This window comes from Lacerta agilis, chromosome 8, assembly GCF_009819535.1.
Source record: "Lacerta agilis isolate rLacAgi1 chromosome 8, rLacAgi1.pri, whole genome shotgun sequence".
NCBI lineage: Eukaryota > Metazoa > Chordata > Lepidosauria > Squamata > Lacertidae > Lacerta > Lacerta agilis.
The window spans coordinates 23,802,492-23,820,464 of NC_046319.1; the positions used below are offsets into that span (position 1 = coordinate 23,802,492).

A 17,973-nucleotide genomic window follows, 5' to 3' on the forward strand; every position below is an offset into this window, starting at 1 on the left:
AAGCCTAACCTCGCAGTTTCTCTTTCTAACCTCCACACCCAACTGCCAAACCCCCAACTGCCTTTCAAGGTTGTTCCCCCTCCTTTTAGAATGCCAACTAGCTCCGCCTCCCAGGGAACACCTACCTAACATGGGAGTGATAGGTTATCCCATGATGAACCAGGCATTATTCCGCCACAGGAGCCATGGCTGTTGAAAGTGGAAAAGCAATGCAGAGAGATGTGGGTGCCCTCTGCCAATCAATTTCTCTCCGGACAGCTGCGCTGCACTGCATCTTCCACAGAGTGCATTTGTTGTGTATGCACCAAACTGAATCTCCACCCCCCCCCACCCGCAAGCTGAATTACAAGGAAAACCCCAAGAATTCCACTTACCTAACCCGAGGCAGGAAACTCGGAGTCCTGACTTCCCAAGGTTTCTGAAAAAACAACAACAACACCTTTTAATAGCCAGATGGAAATGTCGGAAATAGACGCTGGCCATTGGCATCTTCGCACCGATGCTTACAAGGAGCAGATGTCATTTCAGTTCCGATCAGCATTTTGTGTTTCCCCCAAAAGATACACAAGGGAAGGGAAGGGGGGGGAATATACCATTTGGTGCTTTCATAATCATGCAGAATCAGACACAAGGAAACCTCCATCTCCAGATGGGTTTGACCCTATCCCTGGTGGAACTAGACAGCTGACACCAGGAGTCCTGGGCTTGGATCTCCCCCGGCCTGTTCTTGGTTTGCAAAATAATTATTAAGAAAAGGCAACGGGAGGGTTTGCCAAACTGGACTCTTTCCCAGGGGAATCAGGGATTTCCTGACATCACATCGAGTTCACCTTGAGGCAACAATTGGGAAAGACAGTGTGGTGTAGTGGTTAGAGCAGGGGTCAGCAAACTTTTCCAGCAGGGGACCGGTCTACTGTCCCTCAGACCTTGTGGGGGCCCGGACTTTATTTTGAAGAAGAAAAAAGAACGAATTCTTATGCCCCACAAATAACCCAGAGATGCGTTTTAAATAAAATGACACATTCTACTTATGTAAAAACATGCTGATTCCCGGACCGCCTGCAGGCTGGATTTAGAAGGCGATTGGGCTGGATCCGGCCCCCCGGGTCTTAGTTAGAAGGTCGACCTAGGAGACCAGGGTTCAAATCCACACTTGGCCATGAATCTCCCTGGACTTGGCCTACCTCACAGGGTTGCTATGGGGATTAAACGATGAGTGGGAGAGCCATACATGCCACCTCGAGCTCCTTTGAGCAAATGGTGGAATAGAAATGCAGTAATTGATAATACTGTAATAACATTCAGTGCATTCCACACACACCCAGCAAGGTAATACGGTGATGGTAACTGAGTCCAACGTAGCATACAGGGTTGCTGTAAAGATTGCCGAGATAATATGCATAATGCTTGGCGTTTAGAGAATAAATCCTACAAAGGTACGTATATGAATAACCCCACACAAACGATTTTCACGGGATTCTCTCAGCTTCAAATGCTGCCACCAGAGCTTGATTGGCAGAGGAACACCCAGCACGGGCCCTTGGAGAGATTCTGTGCGTGTTTGCGTGTGATGCATTGCTTTGAGCTGTCTGTCACTTTTTGCAAGCCGCAGACTAAATATTTTGTGGCGTCTCCAACGCCTCTCAGCATTTTCTGACCTTCCACATGAAAGGGCCAGCCATCAGCCTGGGGCAGGGTGGAGGCGGGGGCGAGGAAGAGGACGTTTGGTTCCTGGGTGGTCCAGAAATTTCTTATTCGTAAGACGACATGACCAGGCCATTTCCCACACACTCGACATTTTGCTCAGAGCTCTATTTCCCCTTCCCTGTGCACACTGGGTGTCCCCCCCCATGACCTCATCTCCATCATCATCATCATCATCATCATCTTAATGCAGATCAACAGATTGAAACAATTAATAGAAACGCACATTAGCGCAACTGAAAAACGACAGAATAATGATGCTAAGCAGCATATCGCCTGATATAGAATTGCAGAATGGAATTGTAGAGTTGGAAAGGGCACCCAAGTGTCATCTAGTCCAACCCGCTGCAATGCAGGAACCACAGTGAAAGAATCCTTGACAAGCTGGCCACCAAACCTCTGTTTAAAACTTCCAGTGAAGGAGAGTCTGCCGCCTTCTTCTGTTCCACTGCCGAACTTTTCTTACCATCTGAAAGTTCATGCTAATGTTTAGTCGGAAACTCCTTTCCTCTCATTTGAATCCAATTCTTCGGGTCCTGCCCTCTGGAGCAGCAAGAAACAAGCTCCATCTTACACAGCATATACTGTACATAAACCGTGACGCATTTTCATACTGTGTTTTTCATTTGCATTAATGTGCATTTTTAAAAAAAATTATTGTCAATTTTTTAAATACTACTTTTTTTAAAAAAATTGCAGCATGTATCAGTTATGAACAGTGATTCATACGCAGCTGAATTTTGCTTTTTTTTTTTTGCAACCTGTCTCCCCACCCACAGAGACACCGAATATCTACTTCATTACATTTAACTTTTAAGTCATTTCATCTTTTTAAACAAAAGTGCCATTCCACAAATTGCCATGGGTTCTCAGAGGCCTATGTGTCTGTTGTTTGAAAATCATTATTGTTTAAATGTTCAGCTGACTGCAAATAAATGAGCGAGGATGACAATACACCACCACCTTGATGTATGTTTCAACCCGATTTTAGTATATTGCTGATTTCTTTGAATGTTGTAAAGAGTTGTTTCCACTGATAATTTCACTGCATTGTTCTCTTCATAAAGCCGCTTTTGGGGTTGTTTTTGCAATCAAGCCTTGTGCATAAGCCTTGTGAAAATAATAAAAAATAAAAAGGTACTATCATGGTGCTTTAAATGCAGGGTGCAAATATGTCCTATAAGAAAGTCCTCGTGGTGTCAATTACAGTGGGCAAGTCACTAGGAGCAGATGGCCATGGGTGGGAAAAAACACCATGAAGGTTATGATATCTAGGTGGGGTTCCCCGAGATCAGTGGCTGAAGGCTTGAGCGAGAGGTCTTGAGGCTGAAGACGTTGTATCTTGAAGACCTGCAAAGACTCTCTGCCCTTCCTTCCTTGTTGCCTGCTTTTAGGAACCCAGTAAGTTATACTGAGTCAGAGCCTTGGTCAATCTAACTCTATTGTTTACACTGACTGGGAGCAGCTCTCCTTGGGCTCAGGCAACTTGGAGATAATGGGGATTGAACCTGAGACCTTCTGCATGCAAGGCAGGCTCTCTAGCATTAAGCTACGGTCCTCCCTTCCAGAGCTCCCGCCCCTTCAAAAGATATCTATCAATTAACAGGCGGATTAACTACAGCCAGTGAACCGAGCAAGGAAACGGCTGATTCAAGGAGACAACGTTGCTAAACGGACCACAGAACTATCTCCTTATGAAGGCCATTTTATTTTATTGACGTGGCCGGCGTCAAGACAATACAATTTAAAACAGAAGTATGCTGCATTTAAAACATTTAAAAACTGCCTAAAATATTCCAAAGCCATTTAGAGCATCCGAAACCGTTTAAAGCACCAAAAAGCATTTCAAAGCAATCCTGCACCCCACCCTCACAGTTACTGATTTCAAGAGTGCCATGCCCAGGATCTAATCACCGAGGAATATTAGCCACCCATAGTGTGATGGCAGTTAATATTGGCATGGGAAAACATGCTGGGAATGGGAAGTCCGTAAGAGGGAATGTCAGGGTCTTTGGCTATGAAAAAGACTCTCTGGTCAAGGCTGTGGCACATCTAAAACAATAGCAAATAGTGCAACGTAGCTTCTTTTACTGTCATCAGACAAGCTGAGCAGCTGAAACTTACAGAGAGAAGGAATTCTGGCTTGTAAGGACAGTTCCGCAGCATACATTTAGAGGACATCCAAAGCACATTTAAAATGCATAGCTTCCCCTAAGGAATCCTGGGGACTGTAGTCACCCCCTCGCAGAGCTACAGTTCCCAGCACCCTTAATAAACTATAGTTCCCAGAATTGCTTGGGGGAAGTTATGCGCTTTCAATGTGCATTCATTGGGTGTGTTTGAAATGTATGGCGTGGATCTGCCCTTTATAAGGCTAATGCAAAAACTGTTTCCTGGCGTTGTACTGGCTACCCCAATTCATGAAGGAGGATCCCTTTTCTTACAGAACTATGTAAAAACCATTCTGGCTGCTGCTACGGAATTCTGCGTTTGCAAAGGACCAAACGTTAAACACAAACTTGTTAAACACAAACTTGCTGGTTTGCTTGCAAAGAGCCGGTGGGTTTGTGAATGAAGGGGGTAGCTGGAACAAAACCTTACCTCCCCACTGCTTGAAGTTTTCCCTGCCCCCTCCAAACCTGCTTAGTTTGGGTATCGGAGCCACAGTAGTGAAGGTGGTGAAAATTAAAGCAACAGAGGTAACGCAAAGGAGGGCAGCAGATTTCGTCCACGTGTCCTGTGTTTAGGGACACACAAATGAACAACCCCCCCCCCATTACCCAAACAATCTTTACAGCTAAAACAACAAATGTGTGTTTAATGCACAGAACTGGTTTGGTCCTAACACAATCGCAAGCATGTTTTCTGCTGCTGCAGAGGGGACCCAAACAAATACTGTATATTCTGGTGTACAGTATAAGACTACTTTTTAATCCAGGAAAATCTCAAAAGTCGGGGGTTGTCTTATACGCCGGGTGGAGAATCTGCGGTCGAGTATATCTCAAACTCTGTATTTTAACTGGAAAAGTTGGGGGGTCGTCTTATATGCCCAGTCGTCTTATATGCTGGAAAATACGGTAGATTCAAATGAAAAGGAGATTCTGAGCTCATCCACACTTCCTTCTGAGCTGCATTTCTAGGCACTTTAAAGCTCCGTCTGTTTGTTTGACCCAGTGCTTTCCCTGGGAAAAGCTGCATTTTACAGCTGAATCAGAGCAAACAGCAACTGGGTTTTCCACGGACTGCTATTTGCTCTGACTCAGGTCCCAAACATGGGTTTTCCTGGGGAAAACACCCGGAACAAGAGAAACCAAACACAACGCTTGGGTATGGAGCTTCAAACCCTGGAAAGCAAGGCTGAAAAGGAAGTCTGGGTGAACCCCAGCTAAATGTTAGGAAGAACTTTGTGACAGTAGGAGCCGTTTGACAGTGGAACGGACTCCCTTGGAAGGTGATGGGAGCTTTTCAGTCGGGGTTTTTTGAGCAGAGGTTGGGTGGCCATTTTCCAGGGATTATTCCACTGTGATTCCTGTGTTGTAGGGGGTGGGGCTAGATGACCCTTAGGATCCCTCCCAACTCTACAGTTCTTGGATTCCAAAGCCTGAACCTGTCCATCACAATAGGATGAAGGTTTGTTACCATGTTATATGTCACTTTGCACATGAGCTGTAATGGCAGGCAAGTATTCTAAAGAGGCCAAATTTTCAAACAAGGAGATGGGAAATTGGCCGAGATTCAGCAGTTTAAATATTTCCCTTTCAAGTGACGTTTTCACCTGTCTATGACATTTTTGTGTGTGTGTGGTTGTGGTGGTACCCATAGCATTTCTTCAACGTTCTCTTTTGCCGTTGTAGAAATCCAGCAAAGTTGCAAGGTTGTTCACCCTCCCCGCTTTGATGAAAACCCACTGACTATTAATGCAGGGACTACCTGATGAAACTCCTCATTTCAGCCAGTTTTCTTTGAGTTACATTCCTCATGTTTTTACAGGTTGTAAACGTATTTTCTTTTTAATGAAATGGAACCAGAATAATAGCATTTGCAATTTGTTCAGGGTCACCAGGCAACCAGGAAGAAACAAATGATATCCTCAGAAAGTTTAAAAAACACTACAAGTTTTTCAGTGGGTGTTTTAATCAGGTATGGATAATGCTCCCCCCCCACCTTTCAGGGTCAAATGCATCCTTGCCCTCCTCACTCTCTCTCCCTGACTTCTGCATGAACTCAAAGAACAACTCCACTCTCGGCTGATTGGTGCAGATTAGGTAAGGAGCAGATTGGGCAGCCTATCACCTGCTCTCCACTCATTAAATGTGATTCAGCAGCAGGAAAAACAAACAAACAAACAAACAAACAAAAACCCTAATGTACAGTAGTTCCAGGCTGCTTCAACTATACTTCTGTCCAGATCACTGCCTATCCAGAGGCAACAGAAGGCAAGGAGAGGGATGGGTGGGGAAGGAGCCCACAAATAAATTAAAGTTAAATTCTGCAGCCAAAATAAAATTCTGCAACCAAAGTTAAATTCTGTAGAATGGATCTATCCTATTTATTTATCCATCCATCCATCCATCCATCCATCCATCCATCCATCCATTTTAGACCCTTCTCATATGGTGGAAGATATTTCGAGGAACAGTGAAGGGTCTAAAATTTCAGTTACCTATGACTTTGCTGAAGAAGTAACATCGAAACAAATACATCTAGAACTGATATGTTGCTTTCACTCTGTTGCCTTGTTTGTTGGTTCTCTGTTAAGTTTTCACCAGTCATTACCAACATGCTGAGCTGTATCTTAGTAGCAGAGCACCTGCTCTGCATGCAGAAGGCCCCAGGTTAAATCCCCAATGGTGTCTCCAAGCTGGGCTGGGAAAGGCACTTCTCTGAAACCCTGCTAGTCAATGCGGACAGCATTGGCCTCAGTAGATTTGTAGATAAGTTCAGTGGCAGAGCACCTGGTTTGCATGCAGATTCAGTCCCCAGCATCTCCAGTAAGGACTGAGATCCTGAAACCCTGGGAAGCTGCTGCTAGCCCGTGCAGACAGTACTGAGCTAGATGGACCCATGGTCTCACTCGGTAGAAAGCAGCTTCCAATGTCCCAATGAATAATAGGCTTCATACCAAAATACAGTTTCTGGCATTTCCTCAGCCTACCTTCGCAGCCTTTTTGGCAACAGCCGAAAAACAATCTACAGGCGCCATTACATCTTTGCCTTTAAAAACAATAATAATTACAACTGGACACTGTCTCCCCTCCCACCCATGCTTTCTAATAGCCAAAGCAGCCCTAGGGCTGCCAAACTGGAACAGTGATGTGGTGGGCATTGGTTTTAACCCTTTCCCCCCGTAACATCCCCACTGAAAGCTGCTCTTTGCCTCTGAAGCCGGTACCTGAAAAAATATATGCAATTTTAGGGGCAAACCAGCACGTGTATAGGGAAGAAAGGGTTGGACTCACTCCAACCTGCTTCTTTTGTCATATCCAGACAATGGCTGGCCAGTTGTAAGCCTGCTTTTAAAAGTGTGTGCTTTGGGGAACTGCTACTGTAGCTCAGTGGTAGAGCATCTGTCTTGCAGACCAAAGGTCTCAGGTTCAATCCCCAATGGCATATCCAGGTAAGGCTGGGAGAGACTCCCTGCTTGAAACTCGGGAGAGCTGCTGCGAGTCAGTGCAGGCAATATTGTGCTAGATATTTAATTCAGCACTTCATTCAGAACCAGGTAAGGCTGGGAAAGATTCCTTGCTGGAAAAACCTTTGGAGAGCCGCTGTTGGTCAGTACAAGCAATGCAGAGTTGGATGGAGCAATGACACAATAGTTTGGCTCCGGGAGTCTCCAGAATTTGGGTTCTGCTCCCTGCACAGCGACCGGTCCCCAAACTCTTCCCGGACGTACGGCGCTTCGCCCACCCTCCCCATACCTGTATTTCATGCCAGTCTGCTTCACACTGGAGTCACTGGACGACGGGGCGTTGTGCGCGGAGAGGTGCCCCAAGCTCCGGGCCACCATCGCCACTGCCCGGAACCGACCCCGCGTGCTGGGGCTGTTGGCATTCTGGCGGTTGAGCCGGTCCTCCGCGCTCCGGTTCTTGATGTTGTGGTCCGAGCAGACGAAGGACACTTGCATCCTGCCTGCTTCTGGTGTCGCCTCCCCAACCTAGAGGTTGTCCTGGTCTCCCCTGACGCTGTGTCACCTGTTCTCCGGGATATGTCAAAGGAGGAGGAAAGTCTCCCACAGAAACCTTCTCCCCAAGACCTGGATTCTCCTGATGCAGCTGCAAGGATGCTCTCCCGGAACAAAAAAAACCCAGAAAAAAAATAACCCCAATGGGCTTGTTACCCCATCCACGAGTGGCAAAAAACAAGGGGTCCAAGTTGACCGCCCTTCCAAATAGCAGCCACCCCCCTTTTCCTTCTGACCCAGTTCCTCAGTCTGGCAGTGTGGCGACTTTGGACATCTCCCTAGGGTGCTTCTGTGGGCGAGGGATCCCCGGCGCTGGATTTCAATTTAATTTGGGAGCTGCAGCCGTCATCTCCTTGGAGGGTGATTCCCGCACTGTGACTCTCAGGGGGGGGACTGAGGAGCTGCGTCACTGAGACTCAGATGGATCCAGGAGGAGCAAATCTCTCATGAGAATCATCCTGATTCAGAATGGAGGGAGGTAGCAGGGGGAAGGACACTGATGATGAGGATGATGAGGATGATGATAGGGAGGGAGGGAGGGAGGGAGGAGTCTTGCCTGCCTTCGCTCAGATCCCTGAGCCAGTTCATTCACTCATCAGACACGGTGCTGGATTTTGGGAGCCACAAAGCCCACTGTGGTTCCTCCGCTCCGGCTGAGACTCTGGAGTCTGCTGAGCAGCCAGCGAAGTGCACGAGGAGAGCCGAGCTTGGCAATTGGTGGACAACAAAGGGACAAAGAAGACTTTTAATCTGGAGCCAGTGCTCCAGTGTCTTGCCCAGGCGCGGTGGCTGCTGCTGCTGCTGCTGCTGCTACGGCTTCCTCACAGCTCCGGCTTCTGCCATCTGATGGTGAAAGCCTCCCCCCACCCCCCCCAGACACCCTAGCCCCGCAGCCAACCCTCCCATCTGCTCCCTTGCCTCCCTCACCCCCGCTCTCCCCCGAGGCTTGCAGAGGGATGATGACGGGAAACTAAATTTAGCCACAAAGCCAAGGGAGATCCCATCCTTTCCCAAGCAGCCTCCTTCCCGCAGGATCGACAAGAAAAGGGGAAAGGAAGAGAGTTCGAATATTTCACCAGCCCCAGGGGAGAATCCAATGCGAACCATCTGTTAGGGCTTCGAAGCAGGACAGAGGAAGAGCTGCCTTATTCTGAGTCAAACCAACTGGTGCACCCAGCTCAGCTGTGTCTGCACTGGCTGGCAGCAGCTCTCCAGGGTTTCAAACAAAGGACAGACCCAGCTCAGGCTGGAGATGCCAGGGACTGAACCTTCTGCATGCAAAGCAGATGCTTTCAGGAGCTGCATCCCTTCCACTATCGCAGGCTGCTTTCTGCCCACACCTGAAAGAATTTGTTTCATGAAAAATGGCCTGCTTGCCCTCACCCCAGCCCTGCTCCCCCAGCTACAGCAGGGAAGGATGACCTGGTTGCCTCTTAGGCACGTTCCTTTTGGATTTGGTGAGGGACGGTGGGGTGGTGGGCTTTTATTTGCTGACTCTGCCCTGCTGGCTTCTACGCATTTATTTAAAGCACTTTTTTTTTTAATCCCATGGTTCAGTAAGAAAAAGGCACCCAAATGGCTCTGAAGAGGAAGACAGCCTGTGCCCTAAGGCGTATAATTTAAAAGATGCAACACAAAAAGAAAAAAAGGATTGGGAGGGAGGAAAAGGACACAAAACTCAGGCACAACTAATCTTAAAGCTGGAGGTCACGTGTGAGTGGGAAAGGTTCCATTGACTCACCTAGCAGAGGATGGTCTTTACCAGGACAAAGGAACCTGCAGACCTTCAGATGCAGCTGGGACTCCATTTCCCATCAGCCCCAGCCAATGGCAAGGGGTGGGGGTGGGGCATTTTGGTCCAGCAACACCTGGAAGGCTGCAAGTTTCTTGTCCCTGGTCTGCACTGACAAACCTCCTCCAGGTTTTCAAACCCATTTCCCCTGGCCCTACCTGAAGATCCTGGGAGTACAATCTGGGGCATTCTGCATGCAGGGAAATCCCTCACAAGAAATATCCAAAGTGGTGATGTTGGGTTGAAGTCCACTAACTTTTACTCAGTGCAGACGCATTAAAATTAATGGGCACGATTAGATCGGGTCCGTTCATTTCAATGGGTCTACTCTGAGCAAAGGTTAGTTGAATATAGCTCGTGGATTTGTATTCAACGACGCGTTACTCAGAGTAGACCCACTGAAATTAATGGGCCAAAGTGGATCACAACCTTTAATCTCAATGGTTCTACTCTGCGTAGGAGTAACACTGGACACAATCTGTTCCATAGTTAGACTATGGAACTCGCTCCTGCAGGAGGCAATGCGGCCACCGGCTTAAATGCCTATAAAGGGGATTGGACAAATTCATAGAGGAGGATAATGATATCAATGGCTACTAGCCATGATGGCTGTGCTCTGCCTCCATGGCTGGAGGCAGTAATGTTTCTGAATGCCAGTTGCTGGAAGCCATGAGAGGGGAGAGTCCTTTTGTGCTTGGGTTCTGCTTGCAGGTTTCCCATTGGGGCATTTGGTTGGCCACTGTGAAAGCAGGATGCAAGACTAGATGTGCCATCGGCCTGATCCTTCCAATGTTCTTATGCCTCTGGCATAACCTGGAGTCCCATGGCATCAATGATCTTTAATGATGGTGTCAACTCAAGAGGAACGTTCCACCTACAAAGGACTGTCTATGCTGGAAACAGCCTTCCTTAGTCTCCAGAGAGCCACCAGCCTGACTAGCAAGAGACAAATCCTGGTACCCCTCTCATGCAAGGCTTGTGCTGGACCAGGGGGTTGTCAACATGGCGCTGAAACTATGCCTCTGCCCTAATGGCACCCCCCCGCAAACAAGGCACTGCCCCCCTCTTTTTGTCACAGAAAGGTCTGCACTCTGCAGCAGGGGCCTTTGGCTCCTCTTTGAGAGGGAGCCCATTATTATTAAGGGATGCCCGGACGTGGACGTGCTTTGTTGCTGCTGGGTGCAGCATGAGGAACCCATCTAGCATTCCGGAGAAGGCAAAGAGCCCCAAAGGGGTGCATTGTCGAAGGCAAAGGCATCAAGGGAGAAGCAAGGGGGGAAAGATTGCCTTGCTTAGCAAAACGAACCTCTGTGCATTGGGATCTCTGCTGCAGAGGGACATTTCTCTGCGCTGTTAAGCAGCGCTCTGCGCCTGCCATGCGCAACGCCCACACAAGGATGAATTAGCACACGGCAAGTTGCTCCTGCCCTGCTCTGCCTCCAGGGCATGAGCTGACACACAGAGTTTATTCTGGTGCCTTGGCTCTTCCCTGAGAAGGAATGATGGGGCAGGAGAGGGGAAGAAGGAAGGAGGCATTTGAAGAACCCGCCCCTTCTGTTTTTCTCCTTGTCTTTATTGAATTCTCCCCAACAAGGTTTCACCCAGGCTTTTCGGTCCTGAAAAAGTTAGTCAATGCTGCATGTTTTTCATTCCATCTATTGCATTTACACCCCACCTTTCCCTCGAAGGAGCTCAAGGTGGCATATACGTGGTTCTCCCCATTGCCATTTAATCGTCACAATGATCCTGTGAGGTAGGTTAAGTTGAGAGGCTGTGATTGGCCCAAAGTCATCTGGTGAGACATCCATGGATGAGTGGGGATTTGAACCCTGGTTACCCAAGTCCTAGCCTGGCACGCCAAACTAGCCAGGTGAGTCCAGCACACTCTGATTCTAGGGTCAGAGACGCCATCTCAGCATCTCTGATCTCTCCTAAGCCCACACCACCTTCTTCCAACACCGATTCATTAACCATTTTTTTATAAGATTCAGTGATCACCGAACGCCTGGCGTTTCCTGCCTTCTGCTTGCAAGCTCCTTAATCCATGCAGCCAACGTAATCCAGATTTACTTCAGCTCCTGATTGCAGCACTCAATTCAATTTGGGGAAACTCTTAAAAAACACAAAAAACACAAAATCCACAAAGACCTCCATGCTCCTGAAAGAAGAAGGAATGGTGATCCTGCAGGCTTGTAGGTGAGACAGTTGTGAAATGGAACAGCTGCTCTTTGGATCTCTGGGGCAAACAGTGGCAGGGGAAAATAGCCCATGGATTCGAAAACTAGCTGGTCTGGAGCAAAGGAAAGACAGGATCTATCTATCTATCTATCTATCTATCTATCTCCCCATATGTGTGTGTGTCGGTCTGCCACCACACAACCCTCATTGGAGGAACTGTAGTGCCTCTTTAACAATCCTGGATTTGCATGACATCAGCAAAGGGTTGAAGATGAAGGCAGGGGCATGACAGGGTATGAATAAGAGGAGTGGGTGGTGGCTGCAAACTGGTGGTTTGTGTGGAAGTGCGGGTTAATAATAATAATAATAATATTTATTATTTGTACCCCGCCCATCTGGCGGGATTTCCCCAGCCACTCTGGGCGGAAACCAACAAAAAACAAATACAAACACATTAAAAACTTCCTAATAATAATAATTATTATTGCTCAAAAGGAGGAGGGAGGTGGTAACCATTGGACGCTGTAGTCCAACAATCTCTGGAAGGCCCTAGGTTGATCAACTCTGTTCCAGACGCTACGTCTGTTTCCAAGGAAAAGTTGAGGAAGGAAAAAACAAAAAAGCAAAACCTTTAGCCTTCGATTATATGGAGATACAGAGAGAAGCAAGAAGGCAGGATTTGCCCAGCACCTTACTTCAAGTAGTCCAACCAATGAATGTGTTTCTGTGTAATATTTGCCATGGGGATCTCCCTGGCAAATGAATCATCTAGAGCAGAGGTGATCAATCAAGCTCCCTCTAGAAGCTGCTGAACTTAGTGTGCCTCATTCCTGACCATTGGCTAAGGTGCCCGAGGGGCCCCAACATTGTAAAACGCTGGTCTAGACAAGGCCATACTTGAGCACAATAGAGACTGGCACCATTAGGGGGAACTGAGTACTGCCCCTCTAACTTCAGTCCACTCCTGCCTCTGACACTGAGATGACAGATCCATTTCCAACCCTGGATGACCTCATTTCCCCAGAATGTGCAGTGCACGGGGAGCTCACCTTGCCACCACTTTTCCACTCTGGGGAAATTGTGTTGCCATCCTTAAGAGTTTGAAGGCTCTAGCCTGGACATCACAACAGAGCCACAGTCTTCCTGATTCTGTTGGGAGCCAATGGTTGGCAAAACTTTTAACAACTGGGTTTCTTGCAGCAGAGATGAAGCTGGCCAACCAGACTAAGCTGTGGCCTGTTAAAATCTCCTAAAGTTTGTCTGGTGCTGTATCAACATTCAAAGATCTCTCTAGTGCAGGGGTCAGCAACCTTTTTCAGCTGTGGGCTGGGTCCACTGTCCCTCAGACCATATGGTGGGCCAGACTATATTTTGGAGGAAAAAATGAACAAATTCCTATGCCCCACAAATAACCCCGAGATGCATTTTAAATAAAAGCACACATTCTACTCATGTAAAAACACCAGGCAGGCCCCACAAATAACCCAGAGATGTATCTAGATGTAGTTCAATAAAAGTCCTTGCTGTTATTAAAAAAAGGGGGACACATTCCGGGACCAGATGTGGGCCAGATTGAGAAGGCGATTGGGCCGCATCTGGCCCACGGGCCTTAGGTTGCCTACCCCTGCTGTAGTGCCATGTGGAGCTGTTCGTGGTGCTGAATTCCCCATCTGGTTGTAATCACTATGTGGACTCTCCCATCTAAGGGCTGAGGTAGGACAGCAAAGAAGTGTTCTAAGTGGCTGCCTCTCAACTCTGGAACTCCTTTCCCTTGGAGAACCTTCAAGGCCTGATCCTGTGCAACTTCCAGAACCGCATATGTCTTCCTTTAGCTAGCCAGTAAGAGTGCAACAGGCAGTTAATTCATGTAGCTGGAAGCTTTGTGGTTAATGTATTACCCAATCCAAGGCAGTGAAATAAGGTGAGCTATCTGTAGACCTTTAAAATCAGACGCAGCATAATTTTCCTGGATGGAAGGTGAGGTGTTGCAGATTGGGGGAATAGGGAGACAGGAGAAAAGGGAGCTCTTATCTGATACCTCTCCCAAGAGTGATTTGCTGGATTCAGACCTTCTCCATGTTAAACGAGCCTCTTGAGGGCTTGTTGATCAGAAGGATGGTGGGTTGAATCTGCGCAATGGTGTGAGCTCCCATTGCTCTGTCCCACCTTCTGACAACCTAGCAGTTCGAAAGCACACCACAGCAAGTACGTAAATAGGTACTGCTGCGGCAGAAAGGTAAACAGCGTTTCCGTGTGCTCTGGCACTCGTTGCGGTGTCCCGCTGTGCCAGAAGTCATTTAGTCATGCTGTCCACAGGACCCAGAAAGCTGTCTGTGGACAAATGCTGGCTCCCTCAGCCGGAAGTGAGATGAGTGCAGCACCCCATAGTAGCCTTTGACTGTCTTAACTGTCCAGGGGTCCTTTACCTTTTACTACAAATCAAGTTAAAACACCCATACCCACCCCTCTTCCCCACAGATTACCATATTTCCCCATGTATAAGATGATGCTTTTTGCTTAAAACAATTAGGGAAAAATTGGGTGTCGTCTTATACACGGATAGTGAATGCAGAGGGGGGACGTGCGATTAATGGCAGCAGCAAGCAGAAGACTGGCAGCAGCGATCGGGCGTGTGATTGGTGGCTGCGGCAAGGCCTGCTGGCGATTGGCTGTGACTGTGGCAATTGGGCAGGCGATTGGCGGCTATGCTGAGGTGGGCAGGTGACTGGTAGCTGCGGCAAGTGGGCGGGTGGGCTGGTGGATGGCGGTGAGCGGGCAGACAATTGGTGGCTGTGGTGAGGTGTGTGATTGGCAGTGGCTGTGACAAGCGATGGGCAGTGGCGGGCAGGCAGGTGAGCGATTGGCGGAAGTGACCCCCCCAAAAGCTAACCAACTTAATTTCTTAATTTGGGGTTTAAAAAAATAGGGGTCGTCTTATATATGGGGGCGTCTTATACAAGGAAAATATGGCACCTCTTTCCTTTCTATAGTCTCAGGAAGAAACGTAACTCTTTTACGCAACTGGTTCTTTTCCGTGGGAGCAGAAACGCAAGCATTTGAGCTCATCCGGCACCATGCCTATAACACACCCAGGGTTGACGGCAGCGGATTCAGCCATTGAAATTCATCAGTGGGAAATTGCTTCCCTTAACCCCATCCATTTCCCTCATTTGGATTTTGTTTTCATTTGTGGGGTTTAAATTAAGCTCTCCGGCAAGGATTTCTAATCTTTGAACAGAACCGCATCTCTTGCTTTTACCGTTTTCCAAAACCCAGCGTGCACTTCGAAGGCTCTGCGCAAATTAAGTCCAGCTTTCTTTGTGGGGTATGGGGGTGTGCCCTTGCTTCAGGAAGTGCCATGGCTCAGTGGGAACGTTCCCTGCCTGGAACCCAGGAAAGCCGCTGCCAGTCAATGTCGACAACACTGGGCTAGATGGACCAGTGCCCTGACACAGTGGAAGACAGCTTGCTGTCTTTGGGAGCATCTTCTAGGAGCCTACAATTGCATACTGTTGCCTGTAGAATCCAGCATCTCACCAGACAAGTAGGCTGTTGGCATGTGTTTTAATGTGGTTTTTAGTTTATCACCTTTTTTTAAGGTTTTGGTGGTCCTGACGAACTTCCAGCTCCCCGCCTGACTTCGCAGGCCTCAGGAGAGATTAATAATATATCAACGCTTATTAGGCGAGCGTAACCAGACACTCTCCCAAACATCCTTCGATCCGTCAAAACTAATAAACAGAGCCACTTGAAATATTCATGGTCCCTCTGCGCCAGGGCAGGGAAGGGCATGCAATATTCATGGGATGCCAGCTGCTCCCGCCCTCCGAGTCGATCTGCCAGCTCGACGGGGCATCTTGGCTCTCAGGTTTCTCTCATACAAGGCCTGGGGCGGAGGGAAATTGCCAGCCCTTGCCTGCGGGATGGTGGGTTGCTGAACAATTCTCCCCAGACGCAGGCGCCCAAGGGTGGAAAAGGCAGCAGGGCTTTGAATAACTTAGCATCACAGCAAGCGCTTGGCATTTGGGGCTCCTGCCTCTTCATTAAAGATCCTGCTCTCAGGAAGTGTGTGGCTGGAGGGGTGGGCAGAGGAGGAAAGCAATGCCCTTTCAAAAAACAAGGACTGCCATTTCGGAGGTGGGATCAGAACCAGGATGAGCCACAGGAGCCAGAGTTCAACAGTGCACTTGCAAATCTTCATGAATTATTATTGCACAGTCCATGTGCAGGCTGGCTGATGGAGGAAGAATGAAAACGACAGGACAGAAGAGGTTGGATCAGGCCAAGGATGCATCTAGTCCAGCATCCTGTTCTCACAGTGGCCAACCAGATGCCCCAATGGGGACGTCCACAAGCACTCTGCCTTCCTGTGGCTTCCAGCAACTGGTATTCAGAAGCATTACTGTCCTAAGAAAATCAGAAGAGCTTGCTGGATCAGGCCAAAGGCCCATCTAGCCTGGCATGCTGTTCTAGCAGTTTCCAACCAGGGCAGATGAGCCTTTGGAGAGGGAGAACCCAAAGCCCTGACTCTACTCAGGTCCTGGCTGATTCCTTTTACCTGCCATGCCAGCAATAACAAAGGGCCTTGCTTAACAAGGTCTCTAATCTAGATGAGAAAAAGGGGAAAGCTTTGTTACCAAGAAGAAGCCCTCCTTTATCTTGGATCTTTAATAACCAAGTCAGCAGGCATGTGGACCCTTCTATTTAAGGATGGTATTGTAATGCCTACAATAAGCTCAACGGAAGACGTTTGGCTGAGGCATAAGACTCTGGAGGTAACTGCAGTACCTGCTCTTGAGACTCAGCTCCTAGTTCTATCTCTGGCTCATGGAAAAGCCAGACTAGAATTAACTTTATTATCATTAATTTTTCTGTAACTTTCTGAAAGTGCCAGTGTGGGTGCACAAGGCAATTGTCAAATAGGGCACACCGAGTCCACTTTCAGATTTACTTGCACCTGTGCAACAATACTGCACCGATGCAGGATAATACAGAGTTTGCTGAGAACAGTCAAAATGCTCCGAAGCCTCCATACGCAGTTGCATTTTTGTGTGACATTTTGTAGTGACAGTGGAAAATGAAAGCGGAAAATAAAGACAATGCTTCCCGTGACGGAAGGAATTTGGAAGACTGCGCTGCAGCTAGGAAACAGAAGCTGCAGGTGTAAAGGGATTCGGATTCAGCTTTGCCAGGTGCAAATCATCACTGATCAAAAGCTGTGAAAACACTCCATGCGCAGTGCAACCCAATCCACATGTAAGCTGCACTGGGTCAGCGCACACAGGTTGGCAGCCTCAGAGCGGGGATTTGCTTTTCTAGCCTTCCTGCTCCAATCACTAACCCACAAGTAGGAGTGTCTCTGTTTCTGTTCAGGAGAAGAGACCCAGCAAACTATTTACACAAAATCTCTTGATGTTTATGGACACTTTGGTTTCCTAAAAGGCTTCCACAGTGGGTGAGATGTTTTTTTTTTCCTGTCTCTGTGATGCTCCAAATTGAGCTCTCTTAAGGGCAAAGTGGCACATTCAGTTAAATCCATTATCCCATTTCAGGCATTTGTTTACCATAAGATGTGGTAGTGGCAATGTTTGCCCAATTTGATGGCTTTGAAAGGAGATTAGGCAGACTTCTGGAGGACACAGCTATCAATGGCTACTTGGCACTAAGGATGTGTATTGCTTGGAGGATCAGAGGCAGAATGCATTGCTAGTTCATGGGAAACACAAGTTGGGACTGTTGCATTCCTGCTTGTGTGTTTTCCTTTGGGGGTGTTTTCAGATGTGGGGATTATTGCATTAGCTTTCCTCATTATAATTTCTGCCTCATTTTCTAACATTCCTTTCACACTGCAGTGGCCTGCTATGGAATTGTGGCTTTCTGACTGATACACCGAGAAGTCTTGCTAAATTTAATTCACACCAAAGTATGCGGTATGACAACAAACATCTTTGGACAACGTTGCTATTCACTCCCCTTTCCTTACATGCACGCCTGTGTTCCCTCCATGATTCCCCCACGGAAACGGCAGGAAAGAACTGCATGCCAGTATAGCAACCCGAATTTCATCACTTTATTGCCATGATTTTCTGGGTTAAGAAAAATTGGTTCTTCCCCC

The 17,973-nt window shown here is 47.8% G+C and overlaps 1 protein-coding gene across 7 annotated transcripts in view; it reads right to left on the bottom strand.

Moving 5' to 3' along the window:
* Positions 1-17,973, bottom strand: part of KCNAB2 (potassium voltage-gated channel subfamily A regulatory beta subunit 2) — a 100,394-nt gene that overhangs the window by 24,764 nt on the left and 57,657 nt on the right. For 5 of the 7 annotated variants that reach the window (XM_033156568.1, XM_033156570.1, XM_033156569.1 and 2 more), the window contains exon 3: positions 375-418. In XM_033156568.1, the coding sequence (XP_033012459.1) occupies positions 375-418 (44 nt within the window). Of the gene's footprint in view, positions 1-374; positions 419-7,625; positions 8,016-17,973 lie in introns of those variants that run through there. The other 2 variants (XM_033156566.1, XM_033156567.1) reach the window with 2 other exon arrangements.